This window comes from Camelina sativa, chromosome 13 (genome assembly GCF_030686135.1).
Source record: "Camelina sativa cultivar CO46 ecotype springtype chromosome 13, ASM3068613v1".
NCBI classification, from domain to species: domain Eukaryota; kingdom Viridiplantae; phylum Streptophyta; class Magnoliopsida; order Brassicales; family Brassicaceae; genus Camelina; species Camelina sativa.
Genome location: NC_141892.1, coordinates 9143300 through 9157310, shown reverse-complemented (window position 1 = coordinate 9157310; position 14011 = coordinate 9143300). Strand labels below are relative to the sequence as shown.

At 37.2% G+C, this 14011-nt stretch overlaps 4 protein-coding genes and 1 non-coding gene across 5 annotated transcripts; 3 read left to right on the top strand and 2 right to left on the bottom strand.

Moving 5' to 3' along the window:
• Positions 1-51: 51 nt before the first annotated feature.
• On the top strand, positions 52-3446 carry LOC104736241 (ruvB-like protein 1). The gene is made up of 12 exons (XM_010456194.2): positions 52-312; positions 881-1069; positions 1206-1337; positions 1430-1579; positions 1734-1889; positions 2076-2210; positions 2311-2376; positions 2473-2579; positions 2676-2775; positions 2850-2941; positions 3021-3090; positions 3168-3446. Exons 1-12 carry the CDS (start codon positions 223-225, stop codon positions 3255-3257), a joined length of 1377 nt encoding a protein of 458 aa, XP_010454496.1. The 5' UTR covers positions 52-222; the 3' UTR covers positions 3258-3446.
• A 242-nt stretch (positions 3447-3688) lies between these two features.
• Positions 3689-6193, top strand: LOC104736240 (uncharacterized). The gene is made up of 10 exons (XM_010456193.3): positions 3689-3901; positions 3989-4060; positions 4153-4245; positions 4359-4440; positions 4532-4588; positions 4686-4750; positions 4824-4919; positions 5030-5116; positions 5197-5277; positions 5379-6193. Exons 1-10 carry the CDS (start codon positions 3803-3805, stop codon positions 6012-6014), a joined length of 1368 nt encoding a protein of 455 aa, XP_010454495.2. The 5' UTR covers positions 3689-3802; the 3' UTR covers positions 6015-6193.
• Positions 6194-6396: 203 nt separating this feature from the next.
• Positions 6397-6468, bottom strand: TRNAQ-CUG (transfer RNA glutamine (anticodon CUG)). Its single transcript has one exon. It is a non-coding gene; the product is annotated as a tRNA-Gln (tRNA).
• A 1425-nt stretch (positions 6469-7893) lies between these two features.
• Positions 7894-10315, top strand: LOC104736239 (uncharacterized). The gene is made up of 3 exons (XM_010456192.2): positions 7894-9017; positions 9110-9205; positions 9288-10315. Exons 1-3 carry the CDS (start codon positions 8577-8579, stop codon positions 10206-10208), a joined length of 1458 nt encoding a protein of 485 aa, XP_010454494.1. The 5' UTR covers positions 7894-8576; the 3' UTR covers positions 10209-10315.
• Positions 10316-11721: 1406 nt separating this feature from the next.
• On the bottom strand, positions 11722-13936 carry LOC104736238 (bifunctional nitrilase/nitrile hydratase NIT4). The gene is made up of 5 exons (XM_010456190.3): positions 13321-13936; positions 12997-13176; positions 12482-12775; positions 12087-12368; positions 11722-11990 (listed from the first exon to the last, which is right to left on the bottom strand). The coding sequence occupies exons 1-5, from the start codon at positions 13487-13489 to the stop codon at positions 11848-11850; spliced, it is 1068 nt and encodes a 355-aa protein (XP_010454492.2). The 5' UTR covers positions 13490-13936; the 3' UTR covers positions 11722-11847.
• Positions 13937-14011: the final 75 nt, after the last annotated feature.

Genomic DNA, 14011 nt, shown 5'->3' with positions numbered 1-14011 from the left:
CGTCCCATTTTTTTTTGTGGGGGTGATTTCGTAAATAGAAGAGGATATAAGGCCCCATTATTGCAACAAAGCTTTAACATATAAACTTGTTAGAAAGGGAAAAGAGTAGAGGAGGGCGCTTGCAAAACTCAAAAGAAGCTCAACTCTTTCTCCGCCGTCGTCGTTGTCATCGGAGAATACAACAAGAGACCTAAAAAGATCATAGAGTAAAAATTGACGGAGATGGATAAAGTAAAGATTGAAGAGATTCAGTCCACCGCTAAGAAACAGCGTATTGCTACTCACACCCATATCAAAGGCCTTGGCCTCGAGGTTCTTCTCCTCCCTCTCTCTCTCTCTCTCTCTCTCTCTTTGGCTCTTGTACTATGCTCGTATTGCTCGAAGTTTTCCTGGGTTTAGGGCTTAGTTAGGGTTTTTAAAGTTCTATGCTTTTTTTAGGGTTTTAAAGCTAGTTCCTTTCGTTTGGTACTCTCAGTGACGCTTTTCAGTTCAAGGTCTTGACTTTTGTGGGGATAATGCATCTAGATGTTTTGTAGTAGATTGCAGTATGCTTGTATTGTTCATAGTTGTTCAGGTTTTGTGTTTAAGGTTGTAGGCGTTTTTAGGATTTTGAAGCTAATTGATTCTTTTGGTATGTTCCTAGACTCTTTTCGGTTCAAGCGATTTCAATTTTTAATGCATCTCTAGTGAAATATTGTACTGAAGGATGCTTTGAGACTCGTTCATTGTCTTGATGGTGCTCTTTTACTTTAGCACTGCATTGTGATTTATTGACTATCTGTGGTTCCTTGGCTGACTGTGTTTTCTCAAGCGTTAGTGTGATCTCTTTCTATAGCTAGTAGCATCAGTTCCGTTGCTAACATTGTCTCTCCTTTTCTAGCCAACCGGTATCCCTATAACATTGGCGGCTGGATTTGTTGGTCAACTTGAGGCTAGAGAGGCAGCTGGTCTTGTAGTGGACATGATTAAGCAGAAGAAAATGGCGGGCAAGGCTCTTTTGCTTGCTGGACCTCCTGGAACCGGCAAAACAGCATTGGCTCTTGGGATTTCCCAAGAGCTGGGAAGTAAGGTAATCTTGGATGAATTCATTTTGCATCTGCTTTATTCCATGTTTCCACATGGCTTCATCAGATACGGTTTATACGGTATGAGGCATTTTTATTTTACTTTCAGCTTATGTTATCTGGATTGTTTCTTGCTTGCAGGTTCCATTCTGTCCAATGGTTGGGTCTGAAGTTTACTCATCAGAGGTTAAGAAAACAGAGGTTCTCATGGAGAACTTTAGACGTGCCATTGGTCTACGTATCAAGGAAACCAAAGAAGTCTATGAAGGAGAGGTGTGTTGCTATTTGTGATTTTCTTTTGCTGTGTTTTTATCCAATAGTATGTCTAGCTGTTAGATTTTTGACATGTTTTCTTTGTGTTCTAGGTCACAGAGCTAACTCCAGAAGAAACTGAAAGCCTCACTGGAGGCTATGGTAAAAGCATCAGCCATGTTATCATTGCACTCAAGACAGTCAAAGGAACCAAACAATTGAAGTTGGATCCCACTATATATGATGCCTTGATTAAGGAAAAGGTCAGTTCTGTAAAATCATGTTTCAAAACCTAGTATTCTCTTACCTGCTTGGTTTTCTAACTATGTCATTCTGTCTGGACAATTGTGGTTTGGTGAAGTCGCTGATTACCTTGTCATTCTGATTGGTTTCTTTTTATATTTTTTTGATTCGTAGGTAGCTGTTGGTGATGTTATATATATCGAAGCAAACAGTGGAGCTGTCAAACGAGTAGGTAGAAGTGATGCTTTTGCCACTGAGTTTGATCTGGAAGCAGAAGAATATGTTCCACTACCCAAAGGAGAGGTTCACAAAAAGAAAGAGATAGTGCAGGTTTACCTTCTGCTTAACCCAAGAATTCTCCCTTCTGTGTAGCAGTAATTATCATCTTTGTTGTTTACCTTTCTTTGATTAATGTGTATGTGTGGTTTAGTCTTAGTTCCTATGCTTATTATGCTGTATACTTGTAACTTGTACATTTTTTATGGTATACTCTAAAATTTCCTTCACTGTGGATAGGATGTCACACTCCAAGATCTGGATGCAGCAAATGCTCGACCTCAAGGTGGTCAGGATATACTTTCTCTGATGGGCCAGATGATGAAACCCCGGAAGACTGAGATCACTGATAAGCTTCGGCAAGAAATTAACAAGGTAACTTTTCACTAGAACATGGTGGTTGATTTTTATCTGAATCTTATTTCGCCCTTGTAATGTCTAATATTATTATATGGTATCTGTATGCTAATTGCAGGTTGTGAACCGTTATATAGATGAAGGCGTGGCTGAGCTTGTTCCGGGTGTGCTATTTATCGATGAGGTATTTTCCTAAATAAGTTTTTTCTCATTCCACCATATTGATCTTGCTTGGACTCAGGAGCAGCAAGGATAACATTCGTGAATTACAAAACTTCAGGTTCATATGCTTGATATGGAGTGCTTTTCTTACTTAAACCGTGCTCTTGAGAGCTCATTATCTCCAATAGTGATATTTGCAACAAATAGAGGTGTCTGCAACGTAAGGTGAGGAGAAGCGCTAGACTTCATTAAAAAAATTCATTTTTGTGTTAGTCTTTTGAGTTTCAGTTAACTTAGTAATGTGATTTACTTTATTTGCAGAGGAACTGATATGCCCAGTCCCCATGGAGTCCCTATTGACCTGTTGGATCGGTTGGTCATAATCCGGACTCAAATCTATAATCCCTCTGAAATGATACAGGTTAATCAATTGTCATTTAGTCTTTTGGATTTCAATTGATTAACAAGATTCTAATAAATTTGTGATGTGGCCAGATCATAGCTATTCGTGCGCAAGTGGAAGAATTAACCGTGGATGAAGAATGCTTGGTTCTACTTGGCGACATTGGGCAAAGAACATCACTAAGGTTTGAGACTAAACAATCATCATTGCTTCTTTGATGCAAGAGTTTTTTCTTCTTTAATCTAAAAACCTTTCACTTTCAGGCATGCGGTGCAGCTTCTCTCTCCTGCCAGCATCGTAGCGAAAATGAATGGACGTGACAATATTTGCAAGGTACTTTGTGAATCTTAGAACAATAAAGCAATAGGAGTGTTATGTTGTTAATACCCTTGGTTCTTAATTTGTGGCAGGCTGATATAGAGGAAGTAACATCACTCTACCTGGATGCCAAATCTTCAGCAAAGCTATTGCATGAGCAACAAGAAAAATACATCTCATGAGAGAACAAACACTAATCATCGAACAATTTCATTAAAACATTATCAAAATTTTCTGCGTGTTCTTCTTTTAACTATTTTGTAATACTATGACATGGAGAACTCTAGCTAATCCAAATGGGGTACAACTGGTTTTCTGAATTCGTAATGTTTGTGTGCCATTACTAGTATGAAGTTTCTTAGTTTATAAAATTTTTGTTTGTGTTGCTAACTAATGAAGACTGAAACATCAATTCTTTGGGCGGTCTAGATATTAAATTTTTGATTTAGGTAAAGATCAAATTGGTTTCTTCAAAAATCAAAACGAATAAGTTGCATTTGTAAAAGTCTACTATTACTAACAGAGATTATAAAACTTGGGGTTTAGGGTTTAAGAATTAAGAAAGGTGTCCCTGATTCCAACAGTAATATAAAGGCCAAATTTATAAACAAAAGAAAACATTTGGGTTTTTCTGTAAAAACACCTAGCACGGTCGGGAACAGAGACAATATCTGAACCAAAATAGAGACTAGGGTTTTGTCTGTGAAAGACGAAGACGAAGACGGCGATGAATTCGTTAACAGTTGAACAAGTCCTGAAAGAGAAGAAGACCCATGACCCAGATTCCGTAAAGGAACTTAACCTTGGCCACAAAGCTCTAACCGATGTTAGTATTGTTTTTTTCCAAAACTCTGTTCTCATGAGAAAATGTGATACGAAAGCCCTAATTGGTGTAATTGTATATATTTATTAGGTGTCTTGTTTGAGCAAATTCAAAAACTTGGAGAAGCTTGACCTTCGTTTCAACAACCTCAAGGATCTTCAGGTTGATTGATAAGCAAAGTTGTGTGTTTTTTTTTCTTTTTCTTTTTCAACTTGCTAGTAGTGCTTATGATGTTCATGTTACATTGGTTTTAGGGACTCAAGTCGTGTGTGAATTTGAAGTGGCTTTCAGTTGTGGAAAATAAATTGCAAAGCTTAAGTGGAATCGAAACACTAACTAAGCTTACAGTAAGCTCTCAATGCTCTTCTGTTATCATTAAAACTGATTGTCTTTTTGCATATGAAGATGTGTATCACATATCTAAACTGAATTGATTTGTGTGGTGTCTATTTTGTAAAAGGTGCTTAATGCTGGAAAGAATAAGCTCAAATCCATGAATGAGGTATCCTCTCTTGTCAATTTGGGAGCTTTGATTTTGAACGGTGAGTTCTACAACTGTTTTGTATTTTGCATCCACGAGTTACTAACTTACTACTACTGAGTTCTGATGATTACTCTCTTTTATTGTTTCAGACAATGAAATCTCCTCCATTTGTAAGCTAGATCAACTGAAAGACTTAAACAGTCTCGGTATATGTTCTTACATTCAGATCAACATGTTTTTTTCTTTACATGTTACCCAACGTTTCATCTAGTTAAAGTTTTGTTGTTTCGTTTATGGATACAGTTCTTTCTAGGAATCCAATCAGTGAAATCGGTGACTCGCTTTCAAAGTCGAGAAAACTCACTAAAGTAAGATCGAGTTTTCACCTATTTCGAAATCACAACTAAGCTGGTCCTTGGTCTAATCAATCCCTGGTTTCAGATTTCTTTGTCTAACTGCAGGATAAAAGCTATTGGCTCTTCTCTCAAGTCATGCTCTGATTTGAAAGAGCTACGACTTGCTCACAATGAAATTAAGGTGATCTTTTCTTCCATTGATACAATCTACATGACACAACACCAGCCTTTTCCCACAATCTTTTTGTTTATATTGCGAATGGTTATTTCAAATACGCTTTAACTCTTCAGGCTCTTCCAGCGGAACTAGCTGTCAACAAAAGACTACTGAATTTGGATGTGGGAAACAACATGATCACAAAACTCTCTGGTTTAGAGGTGTAATGTAATTCAAGCACATTCCCTAGCTTTTGGCAAGTGCTTGCATTGGTCTAATAATAAACTGTCAAAATTGTCAGGTTTTGGGGACACTATCTTGCTTACGGAACTTGAATATTCGAGGAAACCTTATCTCTGATAACGATAAGTCAGTTAAGCAGGTAAAACCATTTTTTTGCACTTTTTTATTTTGGTTGCGACTAGTGTGTACTGAATGGGGATTTCAAATAAGAATGAGGGAAAATGTTGTAATGTCACACAGGTGATAAAGTTGCTCCCCTCTTCAGTGAATGTATTCAACGCTCAACCACTAGATAAAATCTCAAGCAAGGGAAAGCATATCCGGCTTGATACCGATGATAAAACCTTTGATGCTCATCACAACAAATCGACAGAAGAAGAACAATCCAGAGAAGATAGAAAAAGCAAGAAGAGCTCCAAAAGAAACAAGTCAGAAGACGAAGAAGAAGGAGCCAACAATGATGATCACAAGGGCAAGAAGAAGAAGTCTAAGAGCAACCCACATGTAGATCAAGTTGAAACAGAGAGAAAAGAAGAACCTAAAAAGAAGATTACCCCAAGTAACAAAGATGATGATGATGCTACTGAGAAGAAACAGAAAAAGGCAATTCCAAAGGAGGAACTCGATGCTATCGATGATGCTGAAACATCTTTCGCAGAAATCTTTTCCCGGGACAATGTGTCAAAGGGTTCTTCTGGAGACAATATTGAGAAGAAGAGAAGCAGCGCGCAAGAGACAGGTCTAGTGAAAGTGATAGAGAACAACAATAGGAATAAGAAGAAGCAAACAGAAAAGAACCAAAGCAAGAAGAGTGTAGTGATTGATCTTCCCATGGAAGTTGAGATCGGGTTGGGAGGAGAGTCAAAGTGGGAATAATACCGGATAAACCGAAGCTCAGGTCGTGCAACACTTTAGAGACAAGGGACAGTTATGTCTTAAAATATTTAAAATATCCAACGGCTAGGGTGAAGTATTTTGATATATTCTGATGGTTAAGAAACAAATGTTTAGTGATTTCGATCTCCTTTATAAAATGGTTTTGCAGTTTTCTGAAATGCACTTGGTTTTTAACATATACACTTCAAATTTTGTTTTTAAAGAAATTTTGTCATTGAGATTGAGCCATCCAATTTGGAAACAACGGTTAGTGAACAAACCACTTCTTTTACCAAAAGAAGAGACTAAACGAAAGTGCGGAATCCAAAATGGCCCCATCCCCTGGAGAAAAATAGAACTTAAAAAAGAGAGTTATAGAAAGAGGTCCCACCGAGACTTGAACTCGGGTTACTGGATTCAGAGTCCAATGTCCTGACCACTAAACCATGGGACCATTTTGACCATGTTCGTTATTTATTATATTTATTGTATAAATGGTGAGAGAAGAAGTCTCTTTTTTCCTTTTATTTAATCCTTTAATCCGGACAACAACAGATTGGAAAGAGCAAAGGTCAGCTTGATTTGCAAAAATCATGCTAACGTAAGTACATAACCATCCTACGTTATAGGTAAACAACTAGGGTACATGTAGATTTTAGATGAATGAGACCATAGGGTAAGAGGGATGACTTTATATGGTGAATTGTTTGCTATAAGAGTGGTAAATACTTCCAATAATTGCAAAAAGTGTTGTAGTATGACATTTTGTCAATTTATCCATGTGATTTGCGAGTAGTAGTCAAAGACTCAAAAAAAAAAAAAAAAAAAGGATAAAGAGAGCTAAACAGAGTAGGACCTATTTTAATTAGAGCCGTTCATCTTATGTATTATTTTCACATATCATCGTAGGGGCCCTCTTAGCCTCACATATTTATGAATTATTTACTCGTATAATAATTCTATTCTTAAATCGTTATATTCAATAAAATATAAAATAGTATAGAGCTAAAAGAATTTGATTTGACTGACAGAGAAGGCATCTCTTGGGATGTTCCATAAAAGTACTTACTATTATTTGTACTCAGCATGTGCCTGTCTTCCATATGCCAAATACACAAAACTACGAATTTTCTATTCTCACATTTCTAATAATTTCATTTCTTTACATTAGCTTGGAGTTGTAAATTTTTGATTGGATGTTTATAATTATTTAAGTGTATCTAGGAAATATTAGGTTTTTTGATTAACAATCTAAGAATACTAATCTAAGGACATCTCTAACAAAGCCCTTTAGTTTTGAGGTTTTTTTGAACTCTTAACAAAACCTAAAATCTTTATTATTTAAGGGTGAATAATATAATCTCGAATTTGAGGATTTCCTAATCAAAATCTTTTCCATATTTTTTATACCTATAAGTATAACTAATTAATATATCTCATAAATTAGCTATATCTCAACTCCTCATTTATTCATCATTCATTTCATTGTATGTATCAACATAATTATTTAATTATGTATTTAACTTGTTTTGCTATAATTACTGATAGATTTAACAATATGTTTCAAATAAAATTTTCTATAATGGATTCTCATTTATTTGTAACTTTACAAATCTCTAGCCAATATACATGTTTCGCACATGTATCTTGTCTATGCATAAACCACACTATATACATGTTTTGTTGAAGAGACTCTTAGATTTTGACGTAGCATAGAGGTTGACGCTAGTTTTGATAATGTAGTATGTTGTCTTTATTTGACACTCATATATTCCCCCCCCCCCCCCCCCCCAAAGAAAAGCCTACCAAGAGTAGGATTGGATCCCGTCTAATCCGATATTGTGATCTACTAAAAGATGTCTAACTCATAGAAAGCACTAATTTGAAAAAGATGGATCCCATGATACCTTTTTTTGCAAGTCATTGTTGCATTTATGAGTTAGCGGCAACTAGATTTGTACTTGTTTGATTATGGAAATATTATTTGTGATAAATTAATTTTTAAAACAAATTGACGAAATTGGAATGAACCCCTCCAAAACAATTTTTTTTTACAATGCCCCAATTAGACAACGCACACAAACAAAAACACACCTCACTTGTCTCTCCATCTCTCTTTCCTCATCTTCCACATATCTCTCTCTCTCTTGTCCCAAGAAATAAAACACGATTTCCCAGATTCAACCTTCTTTTTCAACGTCGGAAATAAGAATCTGAGTCTTTCTTCTGATCTTCTTCCCTTTTTTTTTCTTTTGTTAACACAGAAAAAGCAAAAGAAGCAAGAAAACATCATCCTCTTACCTTTCTCTTTTTGTATTATCTCTCTCTCTCTCTCTCTCTCTTTCACTCACTTTATAAAGATTCAAAAAAAAAAAAAGCAAAATCTTCAAGAAACTGCTTCTGATCTTAAAAAGATGATCAACCTACTCATCAAGACCCATATCTCCTAAAAAGCACCAATCAATTCTTATTTTTAACCCTCTTTCTCATTTTTATTCTTCTTATATATAATTTAGGGCAAGATTTGGTACAGTTTTGTTTGTTTTTTATATTATAACAACTATGGAACGGAAGAGAGGTTGTAAGATCAGGAAGAGAGGTGGTTCTTCCTCTTCTTCTTCTTCTCTTGCTCGTCAAAACCGTTTGAAACGCGCAATTTTCTCCGGGAAAAGAACAGCTCAAGATGACGGTGGCGGCGATGGCGGCGATGGAACTCCTGTCAAGTCCATCACCACCGCTAAAACTCCTGTGCTCTTATCTTTCTCCCCGGAAGAACTTCCTCCAGAACATCAGTTTCTGAAAAGCAGCGTCTCCGCGAGAAAGCTAGCCGCGACTCTGTGGGAGATCAACGACGGCACAGACCCTCCTCCTCTTGTAAACTCCAATATAGACTGCTTGGGAAGCAAGAAACCGTCAAGAAACAGAGCGAAGAGACCAACAGAGTTCTCTTCCATTGCTTTCCCGCTAAAATCATCCGATCCGATTTCTCGACTGAGCTCAGAGGTTAGAGTTTGCTTCAGTCTCAAGTTTCCTCTGTTTTTTTTTTTTTTTTCTTTTCTCTCAAATTCCATTTCCTGATATTCAAAATCTCACAGAGAATCGATCTCCGCGAAGAAGATATAGTCCGTAAAAGATCAACAAATCCTCCGAAGCTAGAACTAATCGAATACAAAACCATCGGCACAAACTCGGTATGATTGATTTTTAACCCCCCCCCCCCAAAAAAAAACATTACTTGTGAAAGAAGAAATCTCTGATTAGTTAAAATTACAGGTGAAAACTCGTTTCAAGAATGTTAGCGACGGTTTAACGATGTCTAAAGAACTCGTCAAGGTTTTAAAACGTATCGGTGAGCTCGGAGATGATCACAAGACAGCAAACAAACGCATAAACTATGCTCTGTTATGCGAACTAGACAGAGCAAGATCTTCACTAAAGCATCTGATGAGTGAATTCGACGCGGAGGAAGAGGAGAAGCGGAGATTGATAGAGAGGCTACAAGAAGAAGCGGCGGTTGAGAGAAAGCTCCGGCGACAAACGGAGAAGATGAACAGAAGACTAGGGAGAGAGCTCACGGAGGCTAAAGAAAGAGAGAGGAAGATGAAAGAGGAGATGGAGAGAGAGAAGAGAGCTAAAGACGTTCTTGAAGAGGTTTGTGATGAGCTTGCTAAAGGTATCGGAGATGATAAGAAGGAGATGGAGAAAGAGAGAGAGATGATGCATATAGCTGACGTTTTGAGGGAAGAGAGAGTTCAGATGAAGCTAACGGAGGCGAGATTTGAATTCGAGGAGAAACACGCCGCCGTGGAGCGGATGAAGAAGGAGCTCCGGCGGGTTTTTGATGGTGAAGAAGGGAATGTGTCGTCGTCGGAGATACGTTGGGTTTTGGACATTATTGATGGTTCTGGTTCTACTGATGATGATGAGGAGAGTGATCTCAAGTCGATAGAGTTGAATATGGAGAGTGGTAGTAAGTGGGGTTATGTTGATCGCCGGAGAAAAAGTGGCTCCGGCGATGATGATGATTCTGATGATGATCCTGTGGAGAAGAGATCAGTGATCGTTGAGAATGGAGAGAGAGATGAATCATTGAAGACTCTGAGAGATTACATTGTTTCGAATGTGAGATGTATCGGTTCTTCATCGTCGGAACAGTGGAATCATCGGAATCTACCAAGCTCTGAGTTTGTGTAATCACTAATCACACTTCCCGCGAGTAAAAAAAAATTATATATACATAATGATTTATTTGTAATATATTCGATTTAATTTCAAAAACAAAATCAATTCACGTTTTTTTTTTTGGCCGTTTTTATACAGGCATATTAATTTTTGGATTTAGTTTCGGAAAACAAAATCGATTCATCGAATTATTACAGTTTTATTTGTGTAATTAAATTTTATTATTGTATATGTTAGTTGATATGTAAACTTCAATTAGGGAACTTAGTTACGTCATACGTGTGGTGTTTTAGAGGGCAACTCACTAAGAATGTGCTCTTATGCTGGTTACAATTTAGCCGTAATTCAGATGTGGGGAACATGAGAATATCAATCAAATCATGCTCGGATTGAGTTGGGAGGTGAAGAAGGTACATACATTGTATATACAACTTCTTTGAATTTGGAGGAAATTTATTAAAGAATTTATTTCGTTTTTTTGGCATTGATGATATACACATGGAAACGTCGGTTTGGTGTAAATTAAATCATAGTACTAATGATTACAACAATTAGTAGACGAATCAAAAGACAATAATGTCATATAATCGTCTCAATGAGGGATTATTTTATTTTTAAGGAGTTTAATCAAAAAATGAAACACGACATATTATCGATTAATTATTGTGTGGGCATCGGACAGCATCGTTCCATCTTCCCATGTGATTTTGTCTCACAACTATCCGTTACGTTTCATCCTATTCGTTTTTCCGTAAAAAATTTCAACCAAAAAGTTCCAAAACCAAAATTAATAAGATGACGAAAAAAACAAAAAAATGGCTCTCTTTTTGACCTTTTGTTAATCCAAAATATGGCTCTTCTCTCTTGTAATAGGCCAACTCGTGTGAAAGATAAATGCATATATAATATTTTAGCTTAGAACCATCATCAAATCAAATCGAATCAAGGGAAAAGGGTGCCAAAAGTTTGTCTCACTAAGCTTTTTTTTACATAGTTGAAGTTTGGGGGTAAATTTATTAACTCGTATAACAAAATTGAAACCTAGCAAATAGTAGTAGAGAGGTAGAGCATTATTTTGGTGCCACTAGGCTAAACAATTTCTCCCACTGATACCCGTTATTTTATGAGAAAGGTCAAACGCTAAAAACATTCGATTAATACGTAAGATATTTTCCTCAGCATGATCTTATCAAGTTCGTGTGTGGTTTATCTCTTTGTCTCCTTTGTCTCTTGCATAAAAACTTGGATACATTCATTGAACCTTCAAATCACTGTTTTGTAGACATTCAACTAGCAATTGTCAGTGGACAGATCATTTCAACTTTCAAACATGGGCAGACATTTAGTTTTCAGAGATTTGGTTTGAAACCAAATAGAACAATCTTTGGTTTAGTTTCAATTCGGCTTGATGCAGTTTTGGTTTGGTTTGTTGGTATTTGATTGGATTATTCATTTAAAGGTTAAGATATAAAAGCTTGTAATGATAATTTGAACGAGAATAAGAAGAAAAACTCAATGTAACACGTTTTCAATCAAAAGTCTGACGTACGTTTGTTTGGGTCTAACAAATGTTTATTTATACACCACATAAACTCCATCAAATTGTAGAGAGAGTTTGGGTCTTACAAATGTCTGTTTATTTATTGACGGATTAATCTTTGGTTACATTTTTAGTCGTCAAGAAGCTGACAGCTTTTCTCGGATGCTCCCTTATGTTCAAGCTAAACACTTCAGGTCTCGAGTAATGCCCAACCACATCGAAATCAAATTTGGCTCTTGCTATGTCCCCAAGATCTGTTCAGAGATTTTAAGGATATGATTGGTTTTTCTTCTTTTTCTTATGTAGTAAGAATGAGAAAGGTAAATGATAAACAAGTGTTAGTAAATTACCTAGATCAGCTGTGATAAGAGCCTCTCCTTCGTAGTTTGGTCCGGCAAGAACAATTCCCAAAGGTGAAATGATGGAGCTTCCACCGGCGCAGACAACAGAGTCCGGTGTTAGGCTATCTTCTGAACCGGAAAACAAGTAATCCGGTGGAGGAGGATAATCATTCCGGCGACAAAACTGGTTAGCCGACAAAACAAAACATCCACCTTCAAGAGCAATGTGAGTCATCGATGCTTGCCAAGTATCTCTAGCATCAGCAGTAGGTGCACAATAAATCTCAATGCCTACAAAATCAAATCAACAAGCCCACACATGAATGAATACTTACAAACTAGTCTGTAAAATACAATACATTGTCCCCTATGTGGAAGCTCTAAAGAAGAAAAAGACTACTAACCTTTGGCATACATTGCAGTTCTTAAAGACGGCATCCTATTTTCCCAACAAATAGCAGCACCGATCTTCCCAATGGGAGTATCGAAAACAGGGATGGTTGATCCATCTCCAAACCCCCAGATGCAACGTTCCAGAGCTGTAGGCATGAGTTTCCGATGCTTACCCAAGCACTCACCTTGTGAATCAAAGAAAAGAACAGTGCAGTATAGCGTATAGCCTTCCCTCTCAATCACACCCATCACCAAGAATACTTTGTACTTGTTGGCCATTCCCCCCAATCGTTCCACCTCAGGACCTAGATAAAAAAAGATTCACAGATGCATAAATATTTGTATCTTAACAGTTTGACACACACTTGATGATTTAGAGTTCTGGTGGAACAATCTCAGTTTCAGATGAAACTGAAAGTTAGAAGACGATAGTATATCATAAACCGCAGCAGCTAGCTAAAAATTGCGAACTAATTGACGAATAGATAAGCTAATCGCGGAGATGGAGGACTATATATATATATACCAGGAACATCAATGGCGGAAGCATGGTATTTACGAAAATCATCTCTTCCTTTAGCAGTTCGAGCACCAATCGCTAATTCGAAGCTAGAGCCACGAGGATAACCGCCGATAAAAGCCTCCGGGAACACCACGAGCTGAGAACCATTGTCCGCCGCCTCAGCAAGCAATCTCTCCGCCTTCTCTGTAAAAAAAAAAAAAAAAAAAAATCCCGGAAGATAAAATAATCTCATCTCATCGCATCAATTAACCAAAAGCGAATCAAAAAACTCCAGAAAAATAAACTCTCAAGGTTCCGATGAGAAGAAAAAAAGGAGAGGAGAAGAACCTAGTGTGGCGGGAGTATCGTAGAAGACGGTGGAAGCTTGGACGACGGTAGCACGTACGAAGAGGGAGGAGGAGTCGGCGGGGGTGGACATGTCAACCTCGGGGAAGATTTGATCGACGTTGACAGGAGGAGCCGCCGTGACGAGAGACATTTCTTGCTGACTGGTCATCTCACACTAGGAGAGAGAGAGGAAATGAGTGAATTCTAGTAGTAGTAGTATAGTATCTTCTTCTTTGGTAGGTACTGGTCGTCAATTAACTCTCTCTCTCTTTAGGCGGACGGTCTATTTCCCCATGAGAACTATTGTATCGAGTCAGATAGAACCCAAGCTTTGACCTCTATCTATATATCTCCAAAAAAAAAGTTCGAAGGCTAATTCTTCCCGAATCAAAAGTTCAAAACATGTATCTCCCCGAATTAATTGTTCGAGATCTATTAACCCACAAACCCGAGTTATGTTGGTTTCTTGTTTGTTATATCGACAATTATAGAACATAAACCAAAGAAAACCAGATTTTGACCCAATTCTAACTTAAACCCCAATTAAAACCTAATCAACTGATGAACATATTGGTAACCTCCTAAAAAATCTTTACTTATTATTCATCTCTTGCACAATGCTATATCATTAGCCCTATATGAGTATATAATCTTTAGTATAATGCCGACGCGTTTTTCTTTAAACGCGTTC